This window comes from Ornithodoros turicata, chromosome 1, assembly GCF_037126465.1.
Source record: "Ornithodoros turicata isolate Travis chromosome 1, ASM3712646v1, whole genome shotgun sequence".
Lineage (NCBI taxonomy): Eukaryota > Metazoa > Arthropoda > Arachnida > Ixodida > Argasidae > Ornithodoros > Ornithodoros turicata.
The window spans coordinates 28,028,024-28,053,592 of record NC_088201.1 but is presented as its reverse complement, the minus strand read 5'-3'; the positions used below and the strand labels follow the sequence as shown (position 1 = coordinate 28,053,592).

General features: G+C 45.1%; 4 protein-coding genes and 1 long non-coding RNA gene across 6 annotated transcripts in view; 3 read left to right on the top strand and 2 right to left on the bottom strand.

The window, feature by feature from the left end:
• Window positions 1-6,332, bottom strand: part of LOC135377773 (CD109 antigen-like) — a 225,577-nt gene extending 219,245 nt beyond the window's left edge. The window contains exon 1 of the mRNA XM_064610439.1: window positions 6,016-6,332. The gene's annotated coding sequence lies outside the window, so the exon portion shown is untranslated. The remainder of the gene's footprint in view (window positions 1-6,015) is intronic.
• Window positions 6,333-6,542: 210 nt separating this feature from the next.
• Window positions 6,543-7,823, top strand: LOC135397865 (uncharacterized). Its single transcript, XR_010423820.1, has 3 exons — window positions 6,543-6,686; window positions 7,254-7,314; window positions 7,722-7,823. It is a non-coding gene; the product is annotated as an uncharacterized LOC135397865 (long non-coding RNA).
• A 2,424-nt stretch (window positions 7,824-10,247) lies between these two features.
• Window positions 10,248-11,729, top strand: LOC135377776 (NEDD8). The gene is made up of 5 exons (XM_064610444.1): window positions 10,248-10,459; window positions 10,759-10,776; window positions 10,860-10,889; window positions 10,952-11,034; window positions 11,489-11,729. The coding sequence occupies exons 1-5, from the start codon at window positions 10,442-10,444 to the stop codon at window positions 11,589-11,591; spliced, it is 252 nt and encodes an 83-aa protein (XP_064466514.1). The 5' UTR covers window positions 10,248-10,441; the 3' UTR covers window positions 11,592-11,729.
• Window positions 11,730-12,738: 1,009 nt separating this feature from the next.
• On the bottom strand, window positions 12,739-20,776 carry LOC135377775 (probable RNA polymerase II nuclear localization protein SLC7A6OS). Its single transcript, XM_064610443.1, has 6 exons — window positions 20,566-20,776; window positions 20,211-20,501; window positions 19,951-20,102; window positions 19,656-19,798; window positions 13,374-13,457; window positions 12,739-12,978 (listed from the first exon to the last, which is right to left on the bottom strand). The coding sequence occupies exons 1-6, from the start codon at window positions 20,710-20,712 to the stop codon at window positions 12,953-12,955; spliced, it is 843 nt and encodes a 280-aa protein (XP_064466513.1). The 5' UTR covers window positions 20,713-20,776; the 3' UTR covers window positions 12,739-12,952.
• A 418-nt stretch (window positions 20,777-21,194) lies between these two features.
• LOC135377774 (tubulin alpha-8 chain-like) lies at window positions 21,195-23,804 on the top strand. 2 transcript variants are annotated; one of them, XM_064610441.1, is made up of 7 exons: window positions 21,195-21,303; window positions 21,969-22,045; window positions 22,135-22,408; window positions 22,458-22,702; window positions 22,756-23,018; window positions 23,084-23,348; window positions 23,416-23,804. In XM_064610441.1, the coding sequence occupies exons 1-7, from the start codon at window positions 21,210-21,212 to the stop codon at window positions 23,704-23,706; spliced, it is 1,509 nt and encodes a 502-aa protein (XP_064466511.1). In that variant the 5' UTR covers window positions 21,195-21,209; the 3' UTR covers window positions 23,707-23,804. The 2 variants fall into 2 exon arrangements, with proteins under 2 accessions (XP_064466511.1, XP_064466512.1); XM_064610442.1 differs by lacking the exon at window positions 21,195-21,303 and having other exon boundaries at window positions 21,920-22,045.
• Window positions 23,805-25,569: the final 1,765 nt, after the last annotated feature.

The following is a 25,569-nucleotide window of genomic DNA, read 5'->3' as shown; positions in this document are numbered from 1 at the left end:
CAATTGTCTTAAGCGGTAACGCCACTGCGCTGTAAAAGCCACATCGAGGCGCATTCGATGAACTAATGCGGCATCTTGACGAGAGGTATGTCGAGGCGTGCGGAAAGCGAGCGCTGGATCAACTCTGCTCAGCATGGCTGGGGGAGAATGTCGACGGTCCATTGGCGGGAAGCCAGATGACTCACGAGGCGTCGAAGTACGGAACGACGATCTCCTCTCAGCAGCGCAATACGCGTCCCTCTCCGAGACGAGAGAGCTGCTTCTGCGGCGCTGTCGGCCTGTTCGTTCCCTTCCACACCGCAATGGGCTGGAACCCATTGGAGAACCAGCCTGTGCCCTGCTTCGTCGACAAGGTTGTGAGCCATTAACACATCCGTCACCAACGGTGCGGATGAGCCTGGGAAGCCAGCATTTTCAAGTGCTTGCAGCGCTGATGTAGAGTCAGTGAACACGACCCATCCCCGCGGGGTAAAATCCACGATGCGCTGCAGAAAGAAAAGTATGGCATAGAGTTCCGCAGCTGTGGATGAGGTTTGATGCGAAAGGCGACGTCCTTCCACTACGCCTTCGGACGGGGTGACGAATGCCGAGGCGGACTTGCCATTTCGAGATGCGCCATCGGTATATGTAGAGGTAGAAAACTTCGCGTCTACCAGAGCATAAAAATGGGCTCGAAGGACTTGAGGGGGAACATGATCTCTTCGTTCTTGGAGGTCCAGAAGACATACGAAGGTGGGTGGCACAGGCAGTGACCAGGGGGCGTCCGGCGGTGTGACGTCTTTAGCTATGAAGCCAGTGAGAGCCTGGCGTGTCCTCTGCGCTACGCGATGGAAATCACTTTCAGGACGGTATCGAATTTCCCTGAGGAGCGGGTGACGGGGAATGTGCGCACGCAAACGTAGGAAGTGTCGAGCCGTTTCACGCTCACGGAGAACTTCCACCAGGAGTTCACCAGCTTCAGCCAGGACTTGCCGTGTTTCAGCCATTCTTGGAACTCCAAGGCAGCGACGAAGGCTTCGGGCAAACAGTGTACGAATGGTATTTAATGACGTTGTGGAAATCCTGTGCAAGATTAGAAGGCTGTAAAGCACAGTCGCCCTCACCAAAGCCGCGTGAACGGCTAGAAGGGAGCGCTGATCACAGCCCCAGCCTAAGCCCGAAAGATGTTGAATTGCAGGAAGTCATCGCTGCACTTTGGTTTCAAGGTGCTTAATGTGGCGAGCCCAGCGCAGGTCCGAGTTCATGACCACACCACGGACGCGATGGGAACGTACAGGCTCGAGTTTTTCTGCACTAACCGAAAGAGGGAAATTTGTCATAGCCTTGCGGGTGAAAGGGAGCTCGACGCACTTTTCGGGCGAAAGGTCCATCCCAAGTCGCCTGAGGCACAGATGGACATTTAAGGTTAGCTGCAAACGGCGCTGAATGGCTGGTCGTGACTTGCCTACTGTCCAAAGGGCAACGTCGTCGGCATACACATGCAGAGAATGCAACTTTGCGAGGAATTATCGATTTTAGGCCTGCCATTACCACATTGAAGAGCGTAGGACCCAGAATGCTTCCTTGGGGTACGCCTTGATGAACAGGATGCTTAGGGCCTTGGCCGTGGGATGTGCGGACAGCGACAGTCGTCCGGTTCGTAAGGAAATCGTGGAGCCAGCTGAAGAGTCGACCAGATACTCCAAAAAAGCGCGTGCAGCACACAAATGTGCGAGACGGTAGGCGCACTTGATGTCGAGCAAAACTGATACAACGATCCGCCATTGTGCACGAGCATGTTGGACTGTAGAAACGACGTCGAGAACTGGATCCATGGAGCTTCGGTGGCGACGAACGCCTGCCATTTCGTGAGGAAACTCACCTTGCTTTTCGAGCCATCAGTCCAGACGATGCAAAACCATTCTCTCCATCAGTTTACCCACACAGCTTGTCAGGCTCATAGGGCGAAAAGAGGACAGGGCAATTGGTAGTTTGCCTGGTTTCAGGACGGGAACAACTAACGCCTCCTTCCAGATAGATGGTAGGGATCCCTGTTGCCAAGACGTATTATAAACATGAAGGAGAGCTTGGAGTGACCGGCCGTCAAGGTTTCGCAGTGCGGCATAAGTGATGCTATCTGGTCCCGGGGATGAGCCTCGAGGTAATCGACCTCGATTACTTAGTGTCTGTCATTAGTCGTTACATGAAGCAGGCGTGAAGAACAGGAATGAATGTCACGCGCCCTCAACCGAGTCGAACACTTGATTCTGCAATCTTCATGCTTTTCACGAAGATTGCAGGATCAAGAGCTCGACTATTCATTGAGGGCGCCTGACATTCATTTCTGTTCTTCACGCCTTCTTCACGTAACGACCAATGACAAACGAGACACAAAGTAATCGTGGTCCATTACTTTGACGAAGAATAGGGCCCCTGGAAGGTGCCGCAAGTATATAGTGCCTGTGCCGAAGCCTGGAAAGTCGCCCATGGCTCTTGACTGCTTTCGACCCATCAGCCTGACGAGCTGCCTGTGTAAGCTCACGGAGCGTATATGATCCGCAACCGGGTGGAGTGGCATCTAGAGGGAAACGCACTTCTGTCTCAGGCGATGGCCGGTTTTAGGAAATCCCGCTGCACGATGGATTGCGTCCTTGACCTGGTATCGAGCATTGAGCACGAGCGTGGATGTGGCCGGTTAACTGCTGCTGTCTTTTTGGACATCAAGAGGGCTTATAATGTTGATGTTGACACACAAAAAAAAAAAAAACAATAGGGAGAGATTGAATTCGTCACACGACAAATTCGGCTACACCCATAAACAGACCCTGCCACTGCCACTGTAAGCCACGCCCATGTGTTGCATGCATTGTACATCTTGAGTGTCGTCGGGCGACCTCTTTGGTGGATTGCTTCGTACCTGGAGAGGCGGATGATCTGTCGGCCAGTCTGCCAGTGGTAGCTGGAGAGGCAAAGTTCGCCTCTCCAACTACCTGTAGAGGCGCTTGCTACGTGCTCAAGATGGCGGAGAAAAGAATTATTGCCGATGAATAAATCGACCTGCTTCATGCCTTCTTCCACGGGACACGCTTCGAAAATTGTACGAATAACATAACTCGCGCGCGGTTTCCCGCTATCTGCGTTGTTTCGTTCACGCCGCTCCTGTGACAGTATCGTTTTCCTCTTGGGTTCAATACGAGGTCGACCTCGCACCTATCCAATCAATGTATCAATCCGCCACCGTGCTAGATGTTGGGGGTGGATTCTTAAGCGCGCTAATCTAGCTTTGAGCGGGGATTTTAAGCCGGTTTGCTTTTGAAGATATATTCTTAACTGTGTATTTTTGAAGCGGTTTATCCTTAATGGTGGATTTCGGGTACCCCCGGCGTGCAGTCTGCTCCGATGTAGGAGCACGTTAAAAATAAATAAAATAAAAACCTCACCGACCACTGCAGTGTCGCTCATAATCGTAGTTGTAAACGTCTGTAAACGGAGTTCACACAATCGTAGTTTTAAACGGAAAATTCTGGATTCGTCCCATCTCTAGTATCAAACGTAGTACTTGTTGAAAACAAACTTCTGAAACAACCCACATACACACTCGCTTGGTAGTCAAGCCGATAATGCTGATAAATTTGTTCTTAATAGCACTTAAACCTTATATTTTTTTTAAGTTTTCATTACACTCTTAAAAACGAACTTCACCGCATAGCACGCTCCTAGCCAACCATCATCCCGAATGACAACGTTCTCTCCCTTGATTTGATGAAAACAGGGGGCGTACGCCAGTTTTGCGGCAATTATGAAAGGCATAATGCCACAAAAATGACGTAAGGCCTCCTGTTTTGGTCAAATCAGGGAAAGGAACGATGTCACTCGGGATGATGGTTGGCACAGAGCGTGCTATGCGGTGAAGTAGAATGCAGGCGACAGAATTTCACGCCGGAACACATTGAAATGATGCTTGTTTTCTACTGTCTTCATACTTTCAATAAGGAGACGTGTGCACGGTGCCTGTAGCTCAATTCCAAAATTAGGATTGTTATGCGATCAGAGCGGTTTTGTGGACGCCAAAATCTCTGTACTACTAAAACAGAACTTCGCCCCATAGCACGCTCCTAGCCAACCATCATTCCGAGTGATATCATTCTGTGTGATGATTTGTTCAAAACAAGGGAAGGTAACTCTCTGGGACATGCATAATGTGTCCCAGATAGGCGCCTCCTCCCATTTTCAACAAATCAGGACACAGAATGATATCATTCGGAGTGATGGTTGGCTAGGAGCGTGCTATGTGGTGAAGTTCTGTTTTAACAGCGTAGCCAATCATCATTCTGAATTATGAATTATATTATGTGTCCTGATTTGTTGAAAAGGGGAGGAGGCGCCTATCTGGGACACATTATGCATGTCCCAGAGAGGTACCTTCCCTTGTTTTGAACAAATCAGGACACAGAATGATATCATTCGGAATGGTGGTTGGCTAGGAGCGTGCTATGCGGTGAAGTCCCGTTTTAACAGTATTTTTCTTCCTATTTCTCTCTCTCGCTGGCTGCATGAAATATTTGCAGTACCACTCTAAAAACTGAACTTCCCCGCATAGCACGCTGTGTGCCAACCATTGCCGCGAATGATAAGGTTATCGCTTCTGATTCGAAGAGAGAGGGGACGTACGCCTTTTTGTAGCAATTTTGATTTTAGGATAATTGTCATAAAAAGGCGTACATCCCCCTCTCTCTGGGGCACTCATTTGTGGCACTGGTTGGCGCACAGCGTGCTATGCGGGGAAGTTCCGTTTTTAGAGTGTGCAACCGAAGAATTTGCCTTTGCATTTCTCTCTCTCTCTCAGATCATCTACGGTCTTTCTTCAAATTGTGTTCGTTGACTTTCTTGTCAATCTAGGTCGTTACCCTATTTTTGTGCTAGTGGTTATGTTCAGGTTGCTTAGAGGCTTTCAACAATGCACCCTACCAAAGCCCTGGAGAAAGTGTCCTGCCATAACCTTACTGTGAGGCCGAGAGAAAGGTTGCGGAAGTGCCACTTGAGAAAGAAAACGAAGTTTTGGACTGCCAGGAAAAACATGCGGAGAATCTGCTGCAGCACGATGGGGGTGAAAACGAAGCCGTTAGTAATAGCACGATCTCTCTACTATTTTCCCTATACTCTATAGTATAAGGGTAACAAACAGCGTTTTTAAGGAATATGCATTCCAGTGACTTCCAAAAGTACCCTGTGATGTTGCAGATTTGAAGTGCCTCGATTAAATTGGCAATAAAAAAAAAGAACGCGGTCCAAAGCAAGATAACAGCATTGTTAGTATAAAAATGGTTCCATATGGTGTGAATTTCGCAAGTATGAATAATAATACTCCCAATTATTATTATTCTAAAGCTGTAGCATAGCCAGAAAAATTTTGGGAGAGTCCTACGGGAGCTTTACATGGGAGAGAGGGAATTCACCCTCGCTTTCCATCTCCTAAATGCACTACCAAAGGTACTATTTCAGGAACAGTAGTTGAACCCCCCCCCCCCCCTAAAAAAGAAAAAAAAAAGCTCCCCTGGCTACGCCACTGCTCTGGAGTATATTCAATAATCATGCGTTTCCAGGTGGCATCACATGTTTCTGCTATTTCTGCTATGCTAGCTATTTCAGCTTTAGACACATGTCAGTAATGATACGACATAACTGTAATAATGACCTTCCCCCCTCCAATTTTTGCAACACGCTCCAGTGCTCGCGATTCTGGATAAACCACTGACACCAACTCGTTTGACTTCTACTTTGAACAACTGGATATACTTTGTGTGTTAACAAACGAAGCATCAGGAGAAGATCCCGCAACAAAGTCGGACAAGCTGAAGTAGAAGTCGTGTCGAAAATTTCGTGAAGCCGCCGCCCAAGGGCACATCCGGCGTCGTGCGAGAACAGGTATACACATACAAAAACAAAAACACGAGTGAGCTGAGATTGCTTTCGTCAAGCCTCCTGTTCTTCTCCTGCAAAGAAGGGGATACGAAAAAATAGAGTTGACATGCTCACCCTAGCGTACTTATTCGGGTAATCCAGCAGTGAATAATCAAAACTGCCCAGAAGCCACACACTGCTAACTGTTGGAATACCAGTGGTGAAAAAAATACAGTTTCAGTTTCCGCGCTGACGAGCTAGACACAGTAACACACAGGCGCACATGTTCACGTGATGACACCACACAAAACTACATCGTTCGACGGGAAAAACTTCTCAAACGGCCGTTACGTACATCACACTTTACAACTTTTCACACTTACCGCCCAGGAGCAATACACCACACCTGCGCTAAAACCGGGAACCGGTTCCCTATTTTGCCGGCATGGTGGCGCGTGGCGCCGTCTACTATGGCGCCGGAATTCTTTGGTGCATAATATTTTCCGAGATCCCATCAGTTTTATTAGTACGCATGTTCCAGAAACATAATATTTACTGAACAATTAAGCACCCATTCGTGTGGATTTCGCTGTGTTGCTAGCGTCGTGGCAAATTTCGGAGCGTGCCGAGGTACACCACTGATCTCGATTGTAAAAGGCTGGATCGCGGATGGGGAGCGCGAGCGTGAAGAAACCGGCCGCCATCTTACTGTACCCACAACAGTCGCCGCAGCGATCATGGCAACTTCTTGCAATTACGGTCGTACCAACCGTACTGGCAAGGTTACAGGGCCTAAATTTATACAGGTGAGTCACTCTTCATCGAGGAATAAATAGGCGTCCATTCTGTATATTTAGTTGACCATTATGAAGTGTTTTTTTGCCCAAAACGAGCACTGGATGCAGGTTGCTTGATCGCTCTTCCGACGTTCAATCGAGCACACTTGCATTTTACCCGGCGGCAAATACAGTTTGAGTGCATAATATGCTTGAAAGAACACGTTACACTACACAGGTAGTGTTGTCATCAATATATGTGCGAACACTCGAGCGCTTTTTTGCATGCATTGCTAGCATGGTACACGGTGTTCTCTGCGGAAGCAAGTGCCACATTAATTTCTTTGAATTACCTTCGCGCACAAGTTCGGTATTACGTCATAATGAGACCACGATTGTCACCTTTTTTCATGTATTGGTATTGTTTTGTGCCTTGGTTTGATTTGTGACAAAGAAACTACGTAACGGTGGTGTGGCGCGACTTCAATAACGCCTTTGTGTCTGAGCTGTATCGTCAGCTTGTTACGATAGTAATAATTTGTAGCGTGTCGTGCTATTTGTAGCAGTTTTTAAGGCAAAAGTGGTCTCTCAATACAGGTTTCGTCATGAGGGCTACCCAGTGAATAATCTGTGCAGTGTGATACGGCTGGGTGTACAGGTAAGCATCACGTTCCTCATCCACTGGTTTCTACTTTACAGGAAGGAACAACCTCAGTGCACGCACTGTGGTTAGCCTCTCTCAGTTTTGCATATTTTCTTACATGTTCACATCAGAAACACACCTTACACTTTAGGCTCCTTCACCCAGCAATATAATAATTAGAGATTATAATTGTTTTTAGAAGAGTTCCCCATATTCTTTTCAGAATAGTTTTCATCTTTTTAATTTTTAGAAGATACAGGGATTGTAAACCATGTTTTAAACTGATGTTTTAACATTTGTCCAATGCATTTATTAAACAACATATTCATTTTTAACTGGTTGCACCCAAACCAATGTTCTGATGTATTATTTCCTTTGTTGTCGATGCACCATAAAAATTGGAATAATCATCATCAATGCAGGTTACTTCACAGCTGCCTCGACATACTCAAGAAATGGGTGCAGAACCTGCGTAATGCCCACAAACCTTGACTACCACAGCACCTCCAGAAAGTAAAGGCATATGTGTCACATGGGATTTTGAAAGGCATTCACAGTATATAATACCTTGTATGAACTGTTGTAGATCTAAGCAGCCTCTACAGTACACTCTCAGAAATTAAAACTTGTCATGGAACTGTGATAATTGTTTCAGTTAATAGGCATGCACATATACGCTATAAGAAGAAAATTATTTATTGAGAATGCACTTCTCTGGCTACTCATGTTGTTTACATCTACTGTTGATCACATTCATTTATCACATACAGTGAAACCTTCCTATGTTGGACACCACGGTGCAGCAGAAGCGTGTCCTACTTATAAAGGTGTCCGAGTTACAGAATATGAGGGAAACAAAAAATGGAAAAGATCACAGCTGTGTTGCCGGAAATGTCCCCCTTCTTCAATTTATGGTCCTGAGTGGTACCTGGTGGCAGTGGTACCTCTACCCACTCTTCACTGATAATTATTACTGATTTTAGTAGATTCAATTCTGTTCAGATTCCACTCAATGGCATTACCTCTGGAGCTTTTTGAGCAGCGATGACTTGTCTCTGAAGCGTCAGCTCACTTTTCGTTGCTTTGGTGCAGTGTGCGTTCAAAGGCTCTAGACAAACCGAAGACAAATGCTCACACAAAGAATTACGATGTACACTGACAGCACTTGTTTTTGGACTCGGAAAAACTAAAGCAACAAAATTCCTGAGACCAGTATAGGGGAAAAAATGGGCGAAAGTCAAGGCTACTGGCTCGTTTTGGGTATTTTTGGTGCAAAGATGGGCCGGTAATTTGGCCAGGGTTTTGTCCGACTTAGCAGGGAAAACCCTGTCCAACTTACGAGATAGGGAGGTGTCCGATATAGAGAATTTCGTCCCCGTGTAGTTTCAATGGGAGCCTGCCCGTGCAATGAAATCTTGTCCGACATGGGGAGTTGTCCGAGGTAAGGAGGTGTCCGACTTTGGAGGTTTTACTGTATTATATTCTTATATATTATTATTATATTATCACATATTCGATCACGTTAAATTTAAAATTTAGCATATATGAGAAAATATCAGGAGGGGAGTTGCTATTCATTGCTCATTCCAACCTAAAATTCAGAGAGCGTACCTGACCATTGTCATTCCTAAAATATATATTGCCATTGTAGCAAGGTCACAAAACAATAAATGTAGTCTTTTGTGACCTCCCTGCACGTTCGTTGTATCCTGAAACGCATAAGTGCAAGAAATAAATCTTGAACTTGAATAAACTTGATGTTGTATAAACTTGACATAAAATGTTGAATAATCTAACGAATGATATAAAATATTAAATAAACTTGAACTAGTATATTCTCTTTACTCATCATCAGTGATCTTCATTACAAAAGCATATCGTGTTAGACTTTTTTGTTTGCGTTTCACAGACTGGGTACACGAGGGCCAAAATGACAAAATCACAACTGTTTCAAGCTCCAAATAGTCCTGTTGCAATTTGAAGACCATACGTGGAGCTGCATTGTTTGGAACATGCTCCACATAACAAGCATGACAAAGTCAGCACTGGATAGCAGGACCCCGTCCCCAAGCAGCTTTTCTCACGCTGCACTTGTATTCAACAAAAGCATGTGAGTGCAGGAGAAGGACATTCAGTTTGGCACAACCGCGCCTGCAAATAATCAGAACAAATAAAGGAAGAAGCAAACAAACATAGAAGGACTGTACTTCAAAAAGAGATAAGTCCTGTGTCTCAAGGAGGTGTTACCACTTTCTACGTAACTTAATTGATTAAGCTTACATCACTACCTGATTAATTGTCCTAACGAGTGTGATCTAATTGCGTGAAGTAATTATTTGGGCTGCTTCGGTGTGTCCATATTTGCGAGGCAAAGCACCCCTGTCGTTTACTAAAAGACTCTTTCTAAGGCGATGCTTGATATAAATCATACTAAACGCATACACGGCTAAAACAACGGCTGTGATTCTACAGAACGATCTCTTCCTGCCATGCGAGTATATCTTTTCCCGGACCGTTCTTTATGGAACCATTTTTGTCCAGAACGCAGTACGGGATATTATATACATGGTTGTTGTTAATCTCAAGTCGTTTCTTATTGGAATATTGGCTGGGAAACGTGCGGTAGTACAATCCCCAGCGCTGCACTGCAGTGACGGTCTAGTTTCGGAATGCAAAACATAACGTAATTAAGAATCGAACGGCAGGACACCTGTGAAACACTGTTAGGATACATCAGTATACTGGAACCTTACAAAATTGTGTGATGACAAACAACGATCAATGCTAGCAGCGCAATAAATACTCACAATCTCTGTTGCCTCCCATTGTTTTCTATGGGCACACACAGCACTTTAGGGCCCACCAACATGGCGGCGCGAAGGCACGCCTCTCCCCCACGAGCCCCTCTCCCATGCGCGATCCAGCCTTTATACATAGAGATCAGTGAGGTACACAGAGTCAGCGCCCTCACCAAATATTTTTTTTCGAAGTTTTGAGCTGGGCTTAGCGGTTTAGTTACCGCATCGGCGTCGATTCTTTTATGAAGTGTGCGGCTCGAATTTAGCCCACGCGTTCTTGTCTTCGTAATTTGTCATTCATTTGTGCACGAATTTCTTTCGTAGCAAGAAATTGCTGCCGCAACATGTTAATTAAAGTCAAGGTGAGAGCCCTTATAACGTCGCTCAGAGGTGTCGTTACGAGAAATCGTGGAAACAACGTACTTCAGCAGAATTCTTTGATATTTTTGACCCATCGTTTTTGTTGATAGATTGTACACGAAATACAACCAAATATATATGTATAGGGCGTACACTGGAACGTAAGGGACTCGTGCCAAGGAATAGCACATGCCATACGTTATCCTGCCTACATAAATCTGACAGTGTGTTTTCTTCTGGCAGGCTTTGAAAGATTCTAATTGCTAACTCTTTTTCTTTCCACAACGTGAAAACATTACAGACACTCACCGGAAAAGAGGTAAGAGGCGCCCTGTTTAACACTATTGTAAATGTTAAGAGAAAAGCTACATTGCTAATGTCACTTGCAACAAACTCTTGTAGATTGAAATAGACATCGAACCTACCGATAAGGCAAGTGATAAAAGTGAATTTCGATGTCTTTGTTTTTCGAGCCTGAAATGAATCACTTGCAGGTCGAGAGGATCAAAGAAAGAGTTGAAGAGAAGGAGGGCATTCCTCCTGCACAACAGCGACTCATCTTTAGTGGAAAACAAATGCAAGTAGAGTTTCTGCATATCATCAATCCATTGTCATTGTGTTGCTTACAGGTCTAGTGAAGGTGACAGTGTTTTTGTATGTTAGAAGTATGTGTGCATGCTTTATGTTGCGAAGAGGACGAAACGCGAGACAGGGAAGAAACATGAAGAAGACCGAGAGACACGGACACAGAAGACGACACATGTAGGTTCTCAGAATGTAGGTTCTGAGAACCTACGTGTGTCGTCTTCTGTGTCCGTGTCTCTCGGTCTTCTTCATGGATCTATACCAGCTAGCCTGCACCCTTTCCCTTGTTTCTACAGGGAAGAAAGACACATTTCTCAATTTTGTGTGAAATTTCGTGTTTGTTCTGTCTTTCTTCCCTGTCTCGAATTTCATCCTCTTCGCAGTTAGCACGAGCTAGTCGGCACCCTTCAACTCCTGTGCTTTATGTTGTTCACCATTTATTATAGGAATGATGACAAGACAGCAGCAGACTACAAAGTCACTGGTGGCTCCGTGCTCCATTTAGTATTGGCACTTCGTGGTGGTGCTGAATGCCCACAACCAATGTAAATGTTGTTCAGGAAACCTGGTAGTTTTGTACCAGCGTCAAGATTGACATGTGGGATCCTGTTCATTTAACATACCATGTCTTGTCTATGCTTTAAATTAAACATTAAGAGACCTTAATAAACCATGTGTGAAATCATGTGCATGCGCAGATTTATCCACTGAGGTTCTCTACATAAGCTGGGCCAAAACGTTTCATGCATACATGTTCGAGGAGACAGGGGCACCTCATCTCATCTAGTCCAATCTTCGCTGAACTTTTGTTTTACTGCCAGAGATGACAAGGCTGTACATGAGTATCTTGTCTTACACTTTCAAAATCGGTAGCACTCTCGTTCACAGAGTCTAAAATGTTGATTGTCATGCGTATGCGGTAATATGTAATAGTGAGGCGGACGAAGATGAGGATTAATCACCACCTGAACAGGTTAATTGTAAGGCTAAGAACATAAGCAAGGAGTACTTTTGTTCTCTTTCAAGTATGCTAATGAAAAGTTTATGAATGCAAGCACCACTGATGATATTAAGACCTAAAGAATGTGGAGCAAACAAATGCATAGGTGTCCATATGCTTATACCCAGTGTCATCTCTACAGGGAGCGGTTCGCTGCAGTTCTGCAACTTTCTCTATCCTTAGGTGCGATAGTGCAAAACATCATGTGGAGCCCTCTCTGAGCATGCGATTTCTTTTTTTTTTTTTGCATGTGGTGCGATGTTTATTGTGTAATCACGTGGTTTGTAATGGAATCCATTATTGGGGGAGTGACGCATACCCTAATGACATCACAACTTACACTATCTGTAACACTCCTGTATGCATACGTTTTCCAGGGACATCTATTTATATGTAAAATTTAGGGACAAAAATATAGTAAGGGATGGAAGTGAAAGACTATAGCACCTACGTAGTGTTAATTTCTTTATGCATCTAGGAAGGGATGGTGGGTAAGCACACACATAAATTGTCAGTCCCAAAATACTTGCATCATTGTGGTTGACAAGAATGACATACTGGTACACTATGAGTGATGCTAGAATATTCCACAAGTAGGAGGGCCCAGATTGCAATACTGTGCAAACCCTCGCTGGCAGCCACTAGCTTTTTGTGATTTGCTACAACTGATTGACTGTACAACTGAATACTACTATGTTATTTTCCACACTTTTTATTTCGTGACTTCGTGGTACAAAACAGAACCCCAAGCATATAGTAGTTGTACGTATCAGGAGAAGCATTGTGGTCCCAATGATGGCCGAGATTATTGGGACAGTAATGCTTTTCTTGGCACATTGTACTACAATAAAAGTAGTTTACAGTTGTTAAAATAAATAAATGTACAACCATGACACGTAATTCAGGCATGTCAATCTTCTGGGCTATATTCATCTTCTGTAATAACAGAAACAGGAAGGATAGAAACATATGAGTTCCAGACAATGAAGCCAAAAACACTGAAGAGAACACAACTGAGCTTTCAGCTACCAATGCTCCTCGCAAACGTGACAGTCACTGGAGATACCTATGTTTCCTCATCCAACACCGAAGGGGCACTTACACTCGAGCACTTCCAATGCAAACACTATCTTACACTGACACAACACTGCGTCATGGCCACAGCAAGACATAGCCTCTGCGTACTGACATTGCTCATTTGTCTCGGCAAACATCGGTTATAAATACAGTAGAGAAGCACTATTAGACTACAAAGTTTGAACAGTGAACATGCAGTCTGATATCTTTAGAATGCAAACCATATTTCCCCCCCCCCCCCCATAAATACATACCATCATCCAAGTAGACTGTATGCATTCTGTCAGTAACGCAGTCTGCACCACCATCATCCGAATAATCATCATAAAAGTCTAAACCTGAAAGAAATAGAGTGCGAGGGATTCAATCATATCAACGTTACACTAAACCAGTAGCATAGTCAGAAAAATATTTTAGGAGGGGTTCCACTGGAATTTTACAGGGGAAGGAGTCACTTTAAATATTGTGGCTTGCACAAAACATCAAGGTACGAAACATTCTTGAGAAGTTAATCAATGTGTGAGGCAAAACAAAAACTGCAAGAAAGTGAACAAAATATGTAACGGTAAGCACAAAATAGTAATTTAATGACTGGTTGTCGTGTGGGGCAACAATAATGGGGGTAAGGCATTTATGTTCTCTTGACTGCACAAAATCCTGTGGTGGTGATGATTGTTGGAGTTTTTATGGCACACAAGCAAATAGACCTAGTCAGCAAAAAACAAAACAATCAAAAACTGGAATTTACCAACTGCAAACGGAGGACTGTCAAAATGAAAGCTATGGCCAAAAGAAAATTATAAAAGGACATCACCATGGTCAAAAAAATGCACATGTCATTGTGACAACTGTCCTTCGCAGTTGTAAAAACGAGATGAGATCACCACACAGAAAATGTCTCATTAGAGTAGCTCATGTGCATTTTTCCAGCAAGCAATAAGTTGTTCTCCCTTTTCTCATATTTGTTCCAGTATTTTGTCCTTATTGTTGCTTAGGCGTCCATCTTTGGTAGTCATAAAACACAACGGCAGATCACTACTGCAGCACTCAACAGGTCGCTTCTGCATGTATAGTAACTTCTGTCACTGCTATCTTGATGTTTCATCCCATCGATGTGTTGCACTTTTGGTAGACCAAAAATTAACGGGATGCTTGTTTCACAACGAATTTATCACAGTAGACAGTGCAAAGACAGTAAATGAGGATCACTGCTATTGAAGAAAACCACAGTAACTAAACTCATGTTCCTTGTGTTCCTCAAAAGCAAAAACAAGCTAATGTTACCAAGTGCATACTGCTGCCAAAGTTTAACTTGAAATGCCATTCAAATTAAAAGTTGGGGGTGCCAAAATGCAACAGCTCAAAGACTGTCATACATGTACAGAGATACATTTGCAGCAAGGTTGTTATCAGCAACATGTGCAGAGTGCACAGCCCTCTCCACCTACGTGCTATAAACCCCAGCTTGATAAGGCACCGCCTCCTCTTAAACTGTAGCTTTTCAAGCTTTACCTAATTGGAAATAGTAATGTAGATCAACAAATAGGACAACAAAGAAAAACTATAAAAAATATGTGACACAGATGTTTCAATGAAAACAAGATTTCAAGTGCAAGAACTTGGTATGCACACAAATGGTGTGTCACTGTTTTCTGTGTCAGTGTTGAACAATAAAGACAAAGTTGACAACTCTCAGTTTGTAAAAAAAGATAGAGAAAAGTAAACATATGGGCTCCATTATGTAAAAGCCTGAGTCTGGGTACACAGAGGGACGACACGAACACACGACTCATGTTCGTGTGTCGTGTGAATCGTGTTTTCGTGTCGTCCCTCTGTGTGCCCAGACTCAGGCTTTTACATAATGGAGTTCTTCCACCAGCTTGCCTGCATATACACCATCTTGTCAGTAAACATACGGGGACTGGCAAGCTCATTCCTGTAATTTTATTGCAGCTCCAATTAAATGAAGGGAAAGGAATGCAGCCTGGATTGTGCAGCTGCTATGCAACGCTAGCTGTGTTTGACAGTCTTGTTATAAAGCCTCACTCCATGTCATAATTTAGGGCTCTTATGGGGGATTCTGTCCTCATGATTCACTAGGGGTGCTACATATTGGTCCACTATTTGTGCATTGTAATCATGCAGCTGAAATTTTGATTTTGAAAGGAAGGCAAGAATTGGCACACAACTATAGTAGACGACTGTACATTGCGATACAGCTTCTCTTTGGTGTGCATGAAAATGATTGTTTATAACTCTTACAGACAGTATTTGCATATTGAGGTAATGTGGATTAGAGTCACTAAATAGGGGTACAGAGTATCGCATTCCTTCTCCGCGCCGGAGCCGCTGTTTGGTGTCCGCAATTGGGCCGGTCGTGTCACGTGGTTTCTCCTTCCAAGAACGTGCCATCCATGCTGAGTCCCCCTCCATCCAAAACCGGTTTCCTCGGTCACGAGCTGGCTAGACTGCGCACTGTTCCCCAGCGGAGAAGGGCGAGATTGGGTTCCCATTGCTAGGCGACGGAGCCGCGACAGACCCAAGATGGCTGGCGGGCTCGCTCGCGACCGTGGCTCAGTGTCGCTACTCTGCTCCATATTTAGTGACTCTGATGTGGGTAAGAAAAAGTGTGACGATGCTACAAGGAAGTCCATATAACTGTACGAGACTGTCGAATCACATGCGGATTCTACAAACCATAATTCATACAGGTGCAATAAAAGCAGTGTGCCCTGTATTAGTTTGCCCCTATCACGAACACAGTCTCACATTTCTTCTCAGCAGTGCTAGCTTTCTGAAATGAGTTTAGGATCTATGAAACATCTACTTTGTCTCGTGCCTCCTTGGCATGCCAATCGCCTTTGCTCACCCTTCGCATGCTTGTGCTCACTGTCTATCATTCCGTCGTTTCCCATTTTTTCTGAACAAGGCACTTAAAAGAATGACTTAAGCCTATATCAGGCATGTGGACAAAGGCTTAGGGGCCAGAGGCTGCATGAAATCGCTCATCCAGGAAAAAACTCCAATGCATAATGCGCACTGGTGGACGGTGCCCACTGACTCTTGGAGACACATTTTACAATGTATAACTTCCGTTATACATATGAAAATGTGTTCATGTGGTAAACGGTTGATATCCGGAGACTTGAAAATTGCTTTCATTCTAAATATTTGTTGTATGTATTATAAATATTGGTGCGTTATAAATCACTTCAATTACAGGAAAGTTGTGAGACATTTCTGCTGTGTGCCCCTCTCTGACACAGTAGCCCTGAATGGCATGCCTTCCGTATGTGTCTGTGGTGTGAAGAACATTTCAAGGAGCCTTCCTGATGCATTTTCCTAGCCACTCTGGCCCACGCTCTTTACCTTGATAATCCCTTATACGGCTGCTGAAGTTGCTCTGCATGCATGCTCTGAGGACTCTGAGGTAACGAGTAATGCTTGGCAATTTTTCTTGATGACCACGAGCTTTCTTGGGCAGTAACTCTATTCCTCAGGTATCATTTAGTGGACTTTTGAAATGCCTGGTGATCTCTCTATCCACTCTGGTATCTTTTCTATACTATTTTAAACTGACCAGCATAAAGTTTTATCAATCAAGTAGACATGTTATTAAACTCAGCTCCTTGGTCCTTATTCATGCTACCAAGACTAAAAAAAAAAGCTGTTCATAGCGTCCTCAATTCTGCTGGAGGTAGTATTCTTTTGTGAGCACCTGCGACAGATGATACAGTCCGGAATTTGAACAAAGATTTCACTCGAGCATTCCAGTTTCAGTTCGAGAACTGACAGTGAATGAAGCTGAACCCTCAACACACAACCATCCTGGAAGTTCTGAGAGCGATCGGAGTTGATACGCTTTGAGGAACTCAATAAGTATTCATAAACAAGAAGCATAGATAGCACCTTGATTGGTAGTGATCAATTAGGGTGTCTATCAAATTGCAGCCTTCAAATTCCAACTTTTCCAGGCTTTCACTGCTATTTCAAGCAAATTCCCTGACCAAAACAGAACTTTGTGCCTGCTGCTATGTTTTGATACAGATCTCTCATAAAACAGAAAATTTACTGAGTATTAGTAAAGCTGCCTTACTTTTCTGCCTCTGAGCTTGTCGTATTGGCGAACTGCTACTCACAGCGATGTTGCTGCGGCGTGGTCGCTCAACCACTGATCCGCACTCGCGATTTGCTGTGCATTGTCACAGTGCTTTTCTGCAATTTTCCCCAGCTGCTTTCTGACAGCTTTTTTTGGCTGCTTTTTGGCAAATTTCCTGACAATCCCCTTCCAGTCACGTCAAAATCCTTGTTTTCAGGTTGGTAGACACCCTGTCAATGGTAGATTTCCTTGTACCACTGACCAAATCATCAGACGTCACATGCTACATCAACACCAAGGCACCAGCGGCATGGCCGAGTGGGCTAAGGCGTCCGCTCGTTGGTGGTAACCAAGGTCGTGCTGTAGACTGGGAGGTGGTGGGTTCGAATCCTACCGCCGGCTGTGCTGTCTGAGGTTTTTCCTGGGTTTTCCGAAGACTTTCCAGACGAATGTCGGCACAGTTCCCCCTGAAGTCGGCCCAGGACGCATACTAACCCCCTGTCCCCCACTCCTTCCTGCTATCCTCTCTCCGTCTGTCCACATCTGTACGTCGCTCATAGCCACAGTTGCTTCGCGGCGCTAACACCCAATTAAAAAAAAAAAAAACAAAAAAAAAACACCAAGGCAGCTCTTTTTTTGTTGGTGCACGAGAATACATCCCAACTTTGTCAAACTGTAGCTCCTTTTAAGATCAATTTACACTATTTCTGCTGCATTGTTTATATAGTTTTTTTGGGGGGAAGCACAACTCTTCTAGGTGGCACATGATTTAAATGGCCTCTTAATCTTTTACCAGAGTTGGCTTTTAATGTGCAACAACTATAGTGCAGAATTTGGCTCTTAGTTGACTAAGGTAGAGAAACGGGGTCGTTGGTAAGTCATACTTAAGGTGTCATACTACACGTGTTGGTGGTATGCCTACGCCATGGAATTTAGGTATTTAAGTGTGTCAACAATAAAAATTTCCGTTAGTTGTGAGTCTGCAGCCTTCCTGTCTGGTTCTTTCTGTCCTTGTCTTTCTGCTGTGTAAAACCTTAAAGGGGCCGTAAACAGGTACAAAAGGTGCACATTTCTTTGTGTTATATTATTGGAACTTAGTCAGTGAAAAGTCCTTGCAATTACTAACGCTCAAAAACAAAAGGCGCGTGCATACGGATGAAATATTCACTGCACTCTTTCGCATTTTAGCTCCGCCCCGCGCTTTAACTTTACGTCATTTTGACGTAGCGCTTTCCCCACCAATTACGATTGAGTGTTCCACGTATGATTTTATTTCAAATTCGGAATTGGACTAGATGAGCGTGAATCCTCTTCTATTCAAAATCTAAACAGTTATAGCATCAAACTGAGAAAGAAATGCGTTTAATTTAGGTATCATACGCGCACTACGTTTTCTGGGCAGTAGCACGCAGTACACCACCTGCGCGAATGAATATCCCGGACTACAGTTCCGGAATCTTAGGCAGGTGCGCGATGGAACATCTTCGTCATCTTCGAATGGTTCCGACAACTGGGCTGCCGTACTTTGATTTGATCCATGCGGCATCGCGTCACCAGCTCGCGTGGTACAGTGGATAGCGTGCTGGCCATGTCACGTCGTGACTGGGAGGAACCCGGGTTCGAATCGCGTCATGTGATAGCAGCCCAGCTGTTGACGTTTGCGCCAGCCGGAGATGCTGAAGATGTCATGTCGTTGAATTTCGGAACCACGGAGCGCAAAACGTCGTTTCGCACAAACAAACTGAGCGCTCAGACTCACAGCTGATAACGAAGTATGTTTATTGGCTGGTAATTCGAAACGTCATGTGCGCAGCTGGGCCGCCCGATTGGACGGCAAAACCCTACGTAGCCATGTGACGTATGCGTTGTGGAGAGAGGCTCGCTGGTTACTCATCTTTAAAAGTAGTTATACGGGTTAATGAGCTGGCACGAGCCGAACGAAATGTATATTTGGGTACTATGAGATGCGTTCTTTCATGGGGTATCATTATTTCAGAAATGTTTGGTGGCCTGTTTACGGCCCCTTTAAGTTTGGCTCTTAGTGCCATGAAATTTAAATCTAGGTGACACAGAAAAGTAAAAGCTTCATGGTAGGCTGAGAGGGCACTCTCTTGAGATTCGGGTACTGGCAAGCAGATGCAAGCAACCACATGCTCTTGAGAACTAAATCAACTAACTGAACTACTGCAAGGCTGCACCCAGTATAATGCATATTGGTTTGGAATGGCTTCACTGAAATTGATACATCACATTCTTCTATTGGTTCACCAATATAAGACTGTGATAAATTTGACACAAAAGAATATCACACAAGTCGAATATCCCTATTACGTCCATTCCCAAATCACTAAACCATCCTACAGATGCCCTAGGTTCCTTAGCTACCACTATAGTGCAGGGGTAAACACAGAGAAAGAATTATAATTTGAGCACTCACGTTTCTCAAAGCCAGCATCTTCATCGGGGTACTCATTTCGCCAATTATCCTCTGCATTACTGTCACTATCGTCATCAAATTCTAGGTCAGACTCATCTGCAGCTTCAGGTACGAACTCTTCAGAAATGGCATACCTTTCCATGCTAAGAAATAAGAACAGGGGAAATTTTAGCAGCGAGTGCAGTTTTGTTGGAGTTTTATGCTGCATGCACGTCATCACCGATGATAATTAGTCCACATTGAGTTATAGACACACCACAAAAGCAGGGTAAGTAGGAAGGATATATTCACTTACATATAGCTCTCCTGATTAACCAGTGTAACTCCAGCGTCACTGAAGTAAATGTCATACACATAGTCATCACGAGAAGTGTCAGGTGCTGCAGGACACCTGACCATTGGCACATCATTACATGTTATTGTCATACTTTCTTTGGCTGTAGGATCCTGATTCAAGTTAAAACACGCTGAGATTAATGACATCATACACATATACTGATATATCGATTTCAGTTTTCCAAATCAACGTCCAAAAATACAATGACATAAGCTCACTTCTTCGTGCTCCTCGTTTAGATCTTCTGCTGCCACATTGTAAATTCTAAATAAGTCGTTTGTGCTTTCCCGTGGGTGAGTAGGCTCAAGATTTTCCGTGTCTTCAGTCGTGATTTCATCTAAGATCGCGCGGTGACTGAGCAATAACTGCAACCTCTTCTCCTTACTAGCTTTTCTGTGTTGCTCGCGGATTTTCGTAGAGACATCAGATTTGTGAGACTTCACAGCATCACGTAAGTGCAACCTTCCAGACTTGACACGGTTCAAAGTTTCAATAGCTTCTTCTGAATCCTGCAATAGTGAAAGTAGCTCAGTCACCTTTCGACGTGCATAAATACAACGATGTGCTACTCACCGGATCTTTAAATGTCCCTGCGTAAGAGAACACATAACTTCCATTCAATGCGTCATTGCTCTCTACTTTTGGTTTTTTGGACGCCAATACAATTGTGCATGCCGGATTCTCATCAGCCTTACGCTTAATACGCACCACAGTCGCCATGTTGGGTGCGACGGCTACGCTACGACATCTGGATGACGGTCGTATAATAGTCGACAGTAGACAAACAGCAAGCTGGCACGTGACTCGTGATCCTTTCGACTTTGCCCTCTCCCACTTCTCCGCTTTGCCCGCTTTGCCGGCACTGCCTCCTTTCCTCTCGTCCCCACGGGGACCACTGACGGGGACTATGCGATAGGGATAAAACGATATCGATAGTTATCGATATTTTATGTCGATACTTTTAAAATATCGATATTCACATCGGTATAAATATCGATATATATCGATACGCATATGCTGACAGAAATATCAGTAATTCGGCGGCTTCTGCGCGCGAACGATGCGAGTCAACGGCTCTCTCCCTCTTGATTTGGTCTTGCTTTGGCAGTGATGAAGGGCTGGGGCCGAGATTTCCCAATACAGTGTTCTGACAGGACGGTATTTAGTCCGTACTGGAACTATATCCTTACTTTGAACGCGTGTTATTGAAGAGTGGAATGAGTTATCAAATTTTACATCTCGAACTTTGTCTTCTTTTCACGTCACGTGTTTATTTTACAATCGGTTATCTATTGTATATCGAGGTCAATGGTGAGGCTTTTTGCGTATATATACACAGTGTGTCCACTACTACAATGACGTCCTGAAGGATGACGTGTCAGGGATTTTCCCAGCACCCTCCTCCCCCAGCAGACCAGCAAAAAACGCCCGAAAAGCCGACAGATATGGATGTACACCACCCTACAGACACAAGATAGTAAAACGCAACGAGGGGCGTTAAATGTGTAGTGCCGTGTGTCGAGATTTAGCTAACGTATGTTTAACTGGCATGTTTAGCTGATATGTTTCGCTATGTTCAGCTATCCCTAAACGACAAAACCCAGAGACAGGGGATTCGGAGGAGGACGAAACATCTCAGGTGGGCAAAATGAATCCACAGACTCGACCACTGCAGCGTCGCTCATGATCACAATTGTCTCGCGGCGTAAAGCCCCGAATTATTATTATTATATTAGTAAAACGCAAGCGACCTGGTGGCATATATTCGTGACGAAAACCCGTGTGCACTTGTGTGTCACTTTTTGTTCCCTAGACTGGGGGGTCCTCGTCATGGATAGATAATGATCGTTGATACCCGTTTTACCTGGTTTTAGCAGGCAACCTCTTCCTGATAACAGCGTATGTTTGAGCGCTCCGCATGTGACCGTCTAATTGGTTGATCTTGGCACCCGGGCTTCCCGTGATGCTCGTTTCAGATACATGTATTATAAATACGAGCGGTCGCAAACCTGTTGGTTGCCTGTTGCACCAAAGTATCTTCACTGTAAACATGGTAAGCTGCCTGCACGCTTTCGCATGCACCCGCGTTGTCTGTGTACCCTACCCCTGGCAAATAAAGGCGTATGATGCTCTCTTTCGCAGCCGGAATGTTTGAGCATCCACATCGGACAGGCGGGTGTCCAGATGGGCAATGCCTGCTGGGAGCTGTACTGTCTTGAGCATGGAATTCAGAAAGATGGCACGACAGACAGCGAGAAAACGAGGAGCGACGATAATATTACCACTTTCTTCTCCGAGGGCAGCCGCGGTCACTACAAGCCCCGGTCTGTGTTCGTCGACTTGGAGTCAACCGTCATCTGTGAAATCCGCAGCGGAGCCTACCAGAGGCTGTACCATCCAGACCAACTCATAACCGGTACGAACGTCTCTGGCAATACCAGTATTAGGATATTTCTCTCTTTCAGGCAAGGAAGATGCGGCGAACAATTACGCACGGGGTCATTACACAGTGGGCAAGGAACTGATCGAAATCGTAATGGACCGCATCCGGAAAGAGGCAGATAAGTGCACGTCCCTCCAGGGCTTCCTTATCACACACAGTCTCGGCGGTGGCACTGGTTCGGGTTTCACGGCCCTGTTGGCTGAACATCTTTCGGGGGACTATGGAAAGAAATCCAAGCTTCTTTTCAGCATCTACCCTTCACCCAGGGTATGTCCTACAGGACATCCCAACAATGTTTCTGATGTCACTGCATTCTTCAGGTTGCCACTGCGGTCGTCGAACCTTACAACACTGTATTAACCACGCATGCAATGCTCGATCTCACGGACGTCGCTTTCCTTATGGATAACGAATCTTCGTTCGAAATGTGCCAACGCAAACTCGACATCGAACGCCCTTCCTACACTCACCTGAATCGTCTAGCGGCTCAGGTGAAGTCTTCTATCACGGCTTCATTGCGCTTTGACGGTGCCCTTAATGTAGACCTCAACGAATTCCAGACAAACTTGGTTCCTTATCCCAGGTATCCAACATTTGATGTGAATGGTATTGTCGTTTCGTTTGTTTTGCATTGTAACTTTTCTCCAGGATCCACTTCCCGCTGGTGACCTATGCTCCCGTGGTGTCTGCTGAAAAGGCTTACCACGAACAATTCACGGTGGCACAGCTCACGAAGGCCTGCTTTGAGCCCGCAAACCAAATGGTCAAATGCGATCCCCGAAACGGAAAATACATGGCTTGCTGCCTTCTGTACAGAGGTGATGTCGTGCCGAAAGACGTGAATGCAACCATTGCAGCCATCAAGCAACAGCGCACCATTCGTTTCGTCGATTGGTGCCCCACGGGATTCAAGGTTGAACCATGCTTCGTAGTTAGTATGGCACATGTCCTCGTAGCATACTCATAACCCGTTTTCCCAGGTTGGCATCAATTACCAGCGGCCCACGGTAATACCCGGAGGGGACATGGCCAGCGTTCAACGAGCAGTCACCCTCTTGTCAAACACAACTGCCATCGCACAAGCCTGGGCTCAGATCAACTGGAAATTTGATCTGATGTATGCTAAGCGGGCCTTCGTCCATTGGTACGTAGGAGAAGGAATGGAAGAGGGAGAGTTCAGCGAAGCACGTGAAGATTTGGCAGCCCTAGAGAAGGACTACGAAGAGGTTGCCAAGGATGACGACGACGAAGAAGCTGGCGAAGAATATTAATTTCTTTCAATCCATCAGTGTTTGCTTAGCATGTTCTCGTTTTCTTCGCTAACACTACGAAAATATTTGGCTACATTAAACTGCTTTGCTATGGTGGACTAGGACTGGTGTGTTTACCTATTCAATGTATGGGGAGCGCGTGGTCCCTCTTTCGAAGCCAATCACACGAGCTTCATTAAAAGCGTCGTCGAGCTGTGACTAAAGTCACTGGATTGGGGGGAAAGTACCGCCATCCTCTGATCTTGCCCCCTCGACCATCAGTCTTACATCTGAGCTATTCCAGCCGAAACCCGCCAGAGGTGTAGCCCGAGTCTCTTCGATTTGCTGAAAAAAAAAAAAAAAAAAAAGTGTGTATTCCCTTAGGGGTGTGTGTATATAAGTTATAAACTTATGTTCTCACGATTTTTTCTTTAACTGTGGGTGCGCCTCGAACTTCGCCCAAACAGGAGATAGTGTTGTCCGTTCCGCGCGTCTTTCTGACACATACAGACTTCATTTCCGAGTTTTCTTTGCCCGGTGTTAGAGGGGAAGGGTCCATCTAGCTTCCCGAAGGGCATATGGAACGAGAACAAATCCGGCGACGTCGTAAGAGCTCAAGAACGGAGCGCGTTTTGGGCAAAGTTTGCGATTAATTTTCGGCAAGTTAGCATTCTCTCACGAGCCCGAGATTATTTATGCTCATAAACTACTGTATGGAGATTCGCTTCACGTAAAAATTTGAAGCTGACCTGTGTTCATTGCTTAAAGGTGCACTGAGGTGACCCCAATTTATTAATTTATTTTTTTCGTTTTTCGGTGCAGAGTGTTCTCCAACGAATAAAATTAGTTCCTGCCAAAGAACGATGAGCGCAGGTGACATACAAAGCGAGCGCGAGGGGTCTGTTCCGCACACCTTTGAAAAATCCTTCTCGTGAAAAGAGCGCATCACAGAACGAGAGGACGTCGTGACGTATGCTACTCCCCTCACGTGCCCCCACTCCTTCCTGCTGGCCTCTCTCCATCTGTCCACGTTTGTACGCCGTCATAGCCACACTTGCTTCGCGGCGCTAACACGGAATTAAAAAAAAAAAACATGACCAGTGACGTACGGCGACACAGCTCAAGCATGAGCGGGCGTGAGCTGAGAAGAAAAAACAAAGAAAACGCTCGGGGCATTCGCCCCGTCCCACGAGGATCGTGCCAGCCGTCAGCGGCTGCTTTCTTCGACCTTTCTTTCTTTTTTTCTTTTTTGTAAATTCGATTGCACAGCTATAACGCACCGCGGGTTCGATCCCAGCCGAGGGTGGTAGCAGTGTGGGGGAGGTAAACATTGCTTCCAGCGCCGTGTGTCGGATATTTCCGGCGCACGTCAAAAGAACCCCTGCGGCACGTCATACTATAGGCAGACAAACCTTACGTGTAACATCACGGTACCATTATTATTATTATAACGCACCGCAGAGCGAATATATTTTTCATGGTGATTCCTGGTGGACAGCTTGATAGACGAGGCAGTACTGCAATGGGATCACAGTACTGCATAACCGTGCCCTGCTCCTATACTACAAGCTACAAGTGGTTCATAGTTGGCCCATCGTTGCTGTTAATCTATGGGCCGCTGTCTAGCCTACTATGGCCGGTTACTGCTCAGACTTGGTTCTACACTTCTACACTGGCCCTGTGGCTACATTGGCCCAAGGTTGGCGGTGTTAAGTAAGGCTGCCCGAAGCTGGCCCAACGTTTTTTTTTTCAAGCAAGGCCTAACGACTTTTAGGCCGGAAGCCTACGTCAACCTGGCAACCGACGTTGTTTTTCCCCTTGGGTGGATGGGATGGGGTCCCCCTGAATTCAGGACGTTACGCCGCCCCTGATCATGGTACATAA

Bases quoted from the DNA above. Each gene is read 5' to 3' on its own strand.
- LOC135377776 (XM_064610444.1), top strand. The intron at 10,890-10,951 runs GCAAGTGATAAA...AATCACTTGCAG, and splicing joins ACATCGAACCTACCGATAAG to GTCGAGAGGATCAAAGAAAG. The intron at 11,035-11,488 runs GCAAGTAGAGTT...CATTTATTATAG, and splicing joins ATCTTTAGTGGAAAACAAAT to GAATGATGACAAGACAGCAG.
- LOC135377774 (XM_064610441.1), top strand. From the start codon at position 21,210: ATGAGTTATCAAATTTTACATCTCGAACTTTGTCTTCTTTTCACGTCA. The intron at 21,304-21,968 runs GTGAGGCTTTTT...TGCTCGTTTCAG, and splicing joins ATTGTATATCGAGGTCAATG to ATACATGTATTATAAATACG. The intron at 22,046-22,134 runs GTAAGCTGCCTG...TCTCTTTCGCAG, and splicing joins GTATCTTCACTGTAAACATG to CCGGAATGTTTGAGCATCCA.
- LOC135377775 (XM_064610443.1), bottom strand. From the start codon at position 20,712: ATGGCGACTGTGGTGCGTATTAAGCGTAAGGCTGATGAGAATCCGGCA. The intron at 20,502-20,565 runs GTGAGTAGCACA...TCACTATTGCAG, and splicing joins CAGGGACATTTAAAGATCCG to GATTCAGAAGAAGCTATTGA. The intron at 12,979-13,373 runs GTATGTATTTAT...CTGTTATTACAG, and splicing joins TACAGTCTACTTGGATGATG to AAGATGAATATAGCCCAGAA.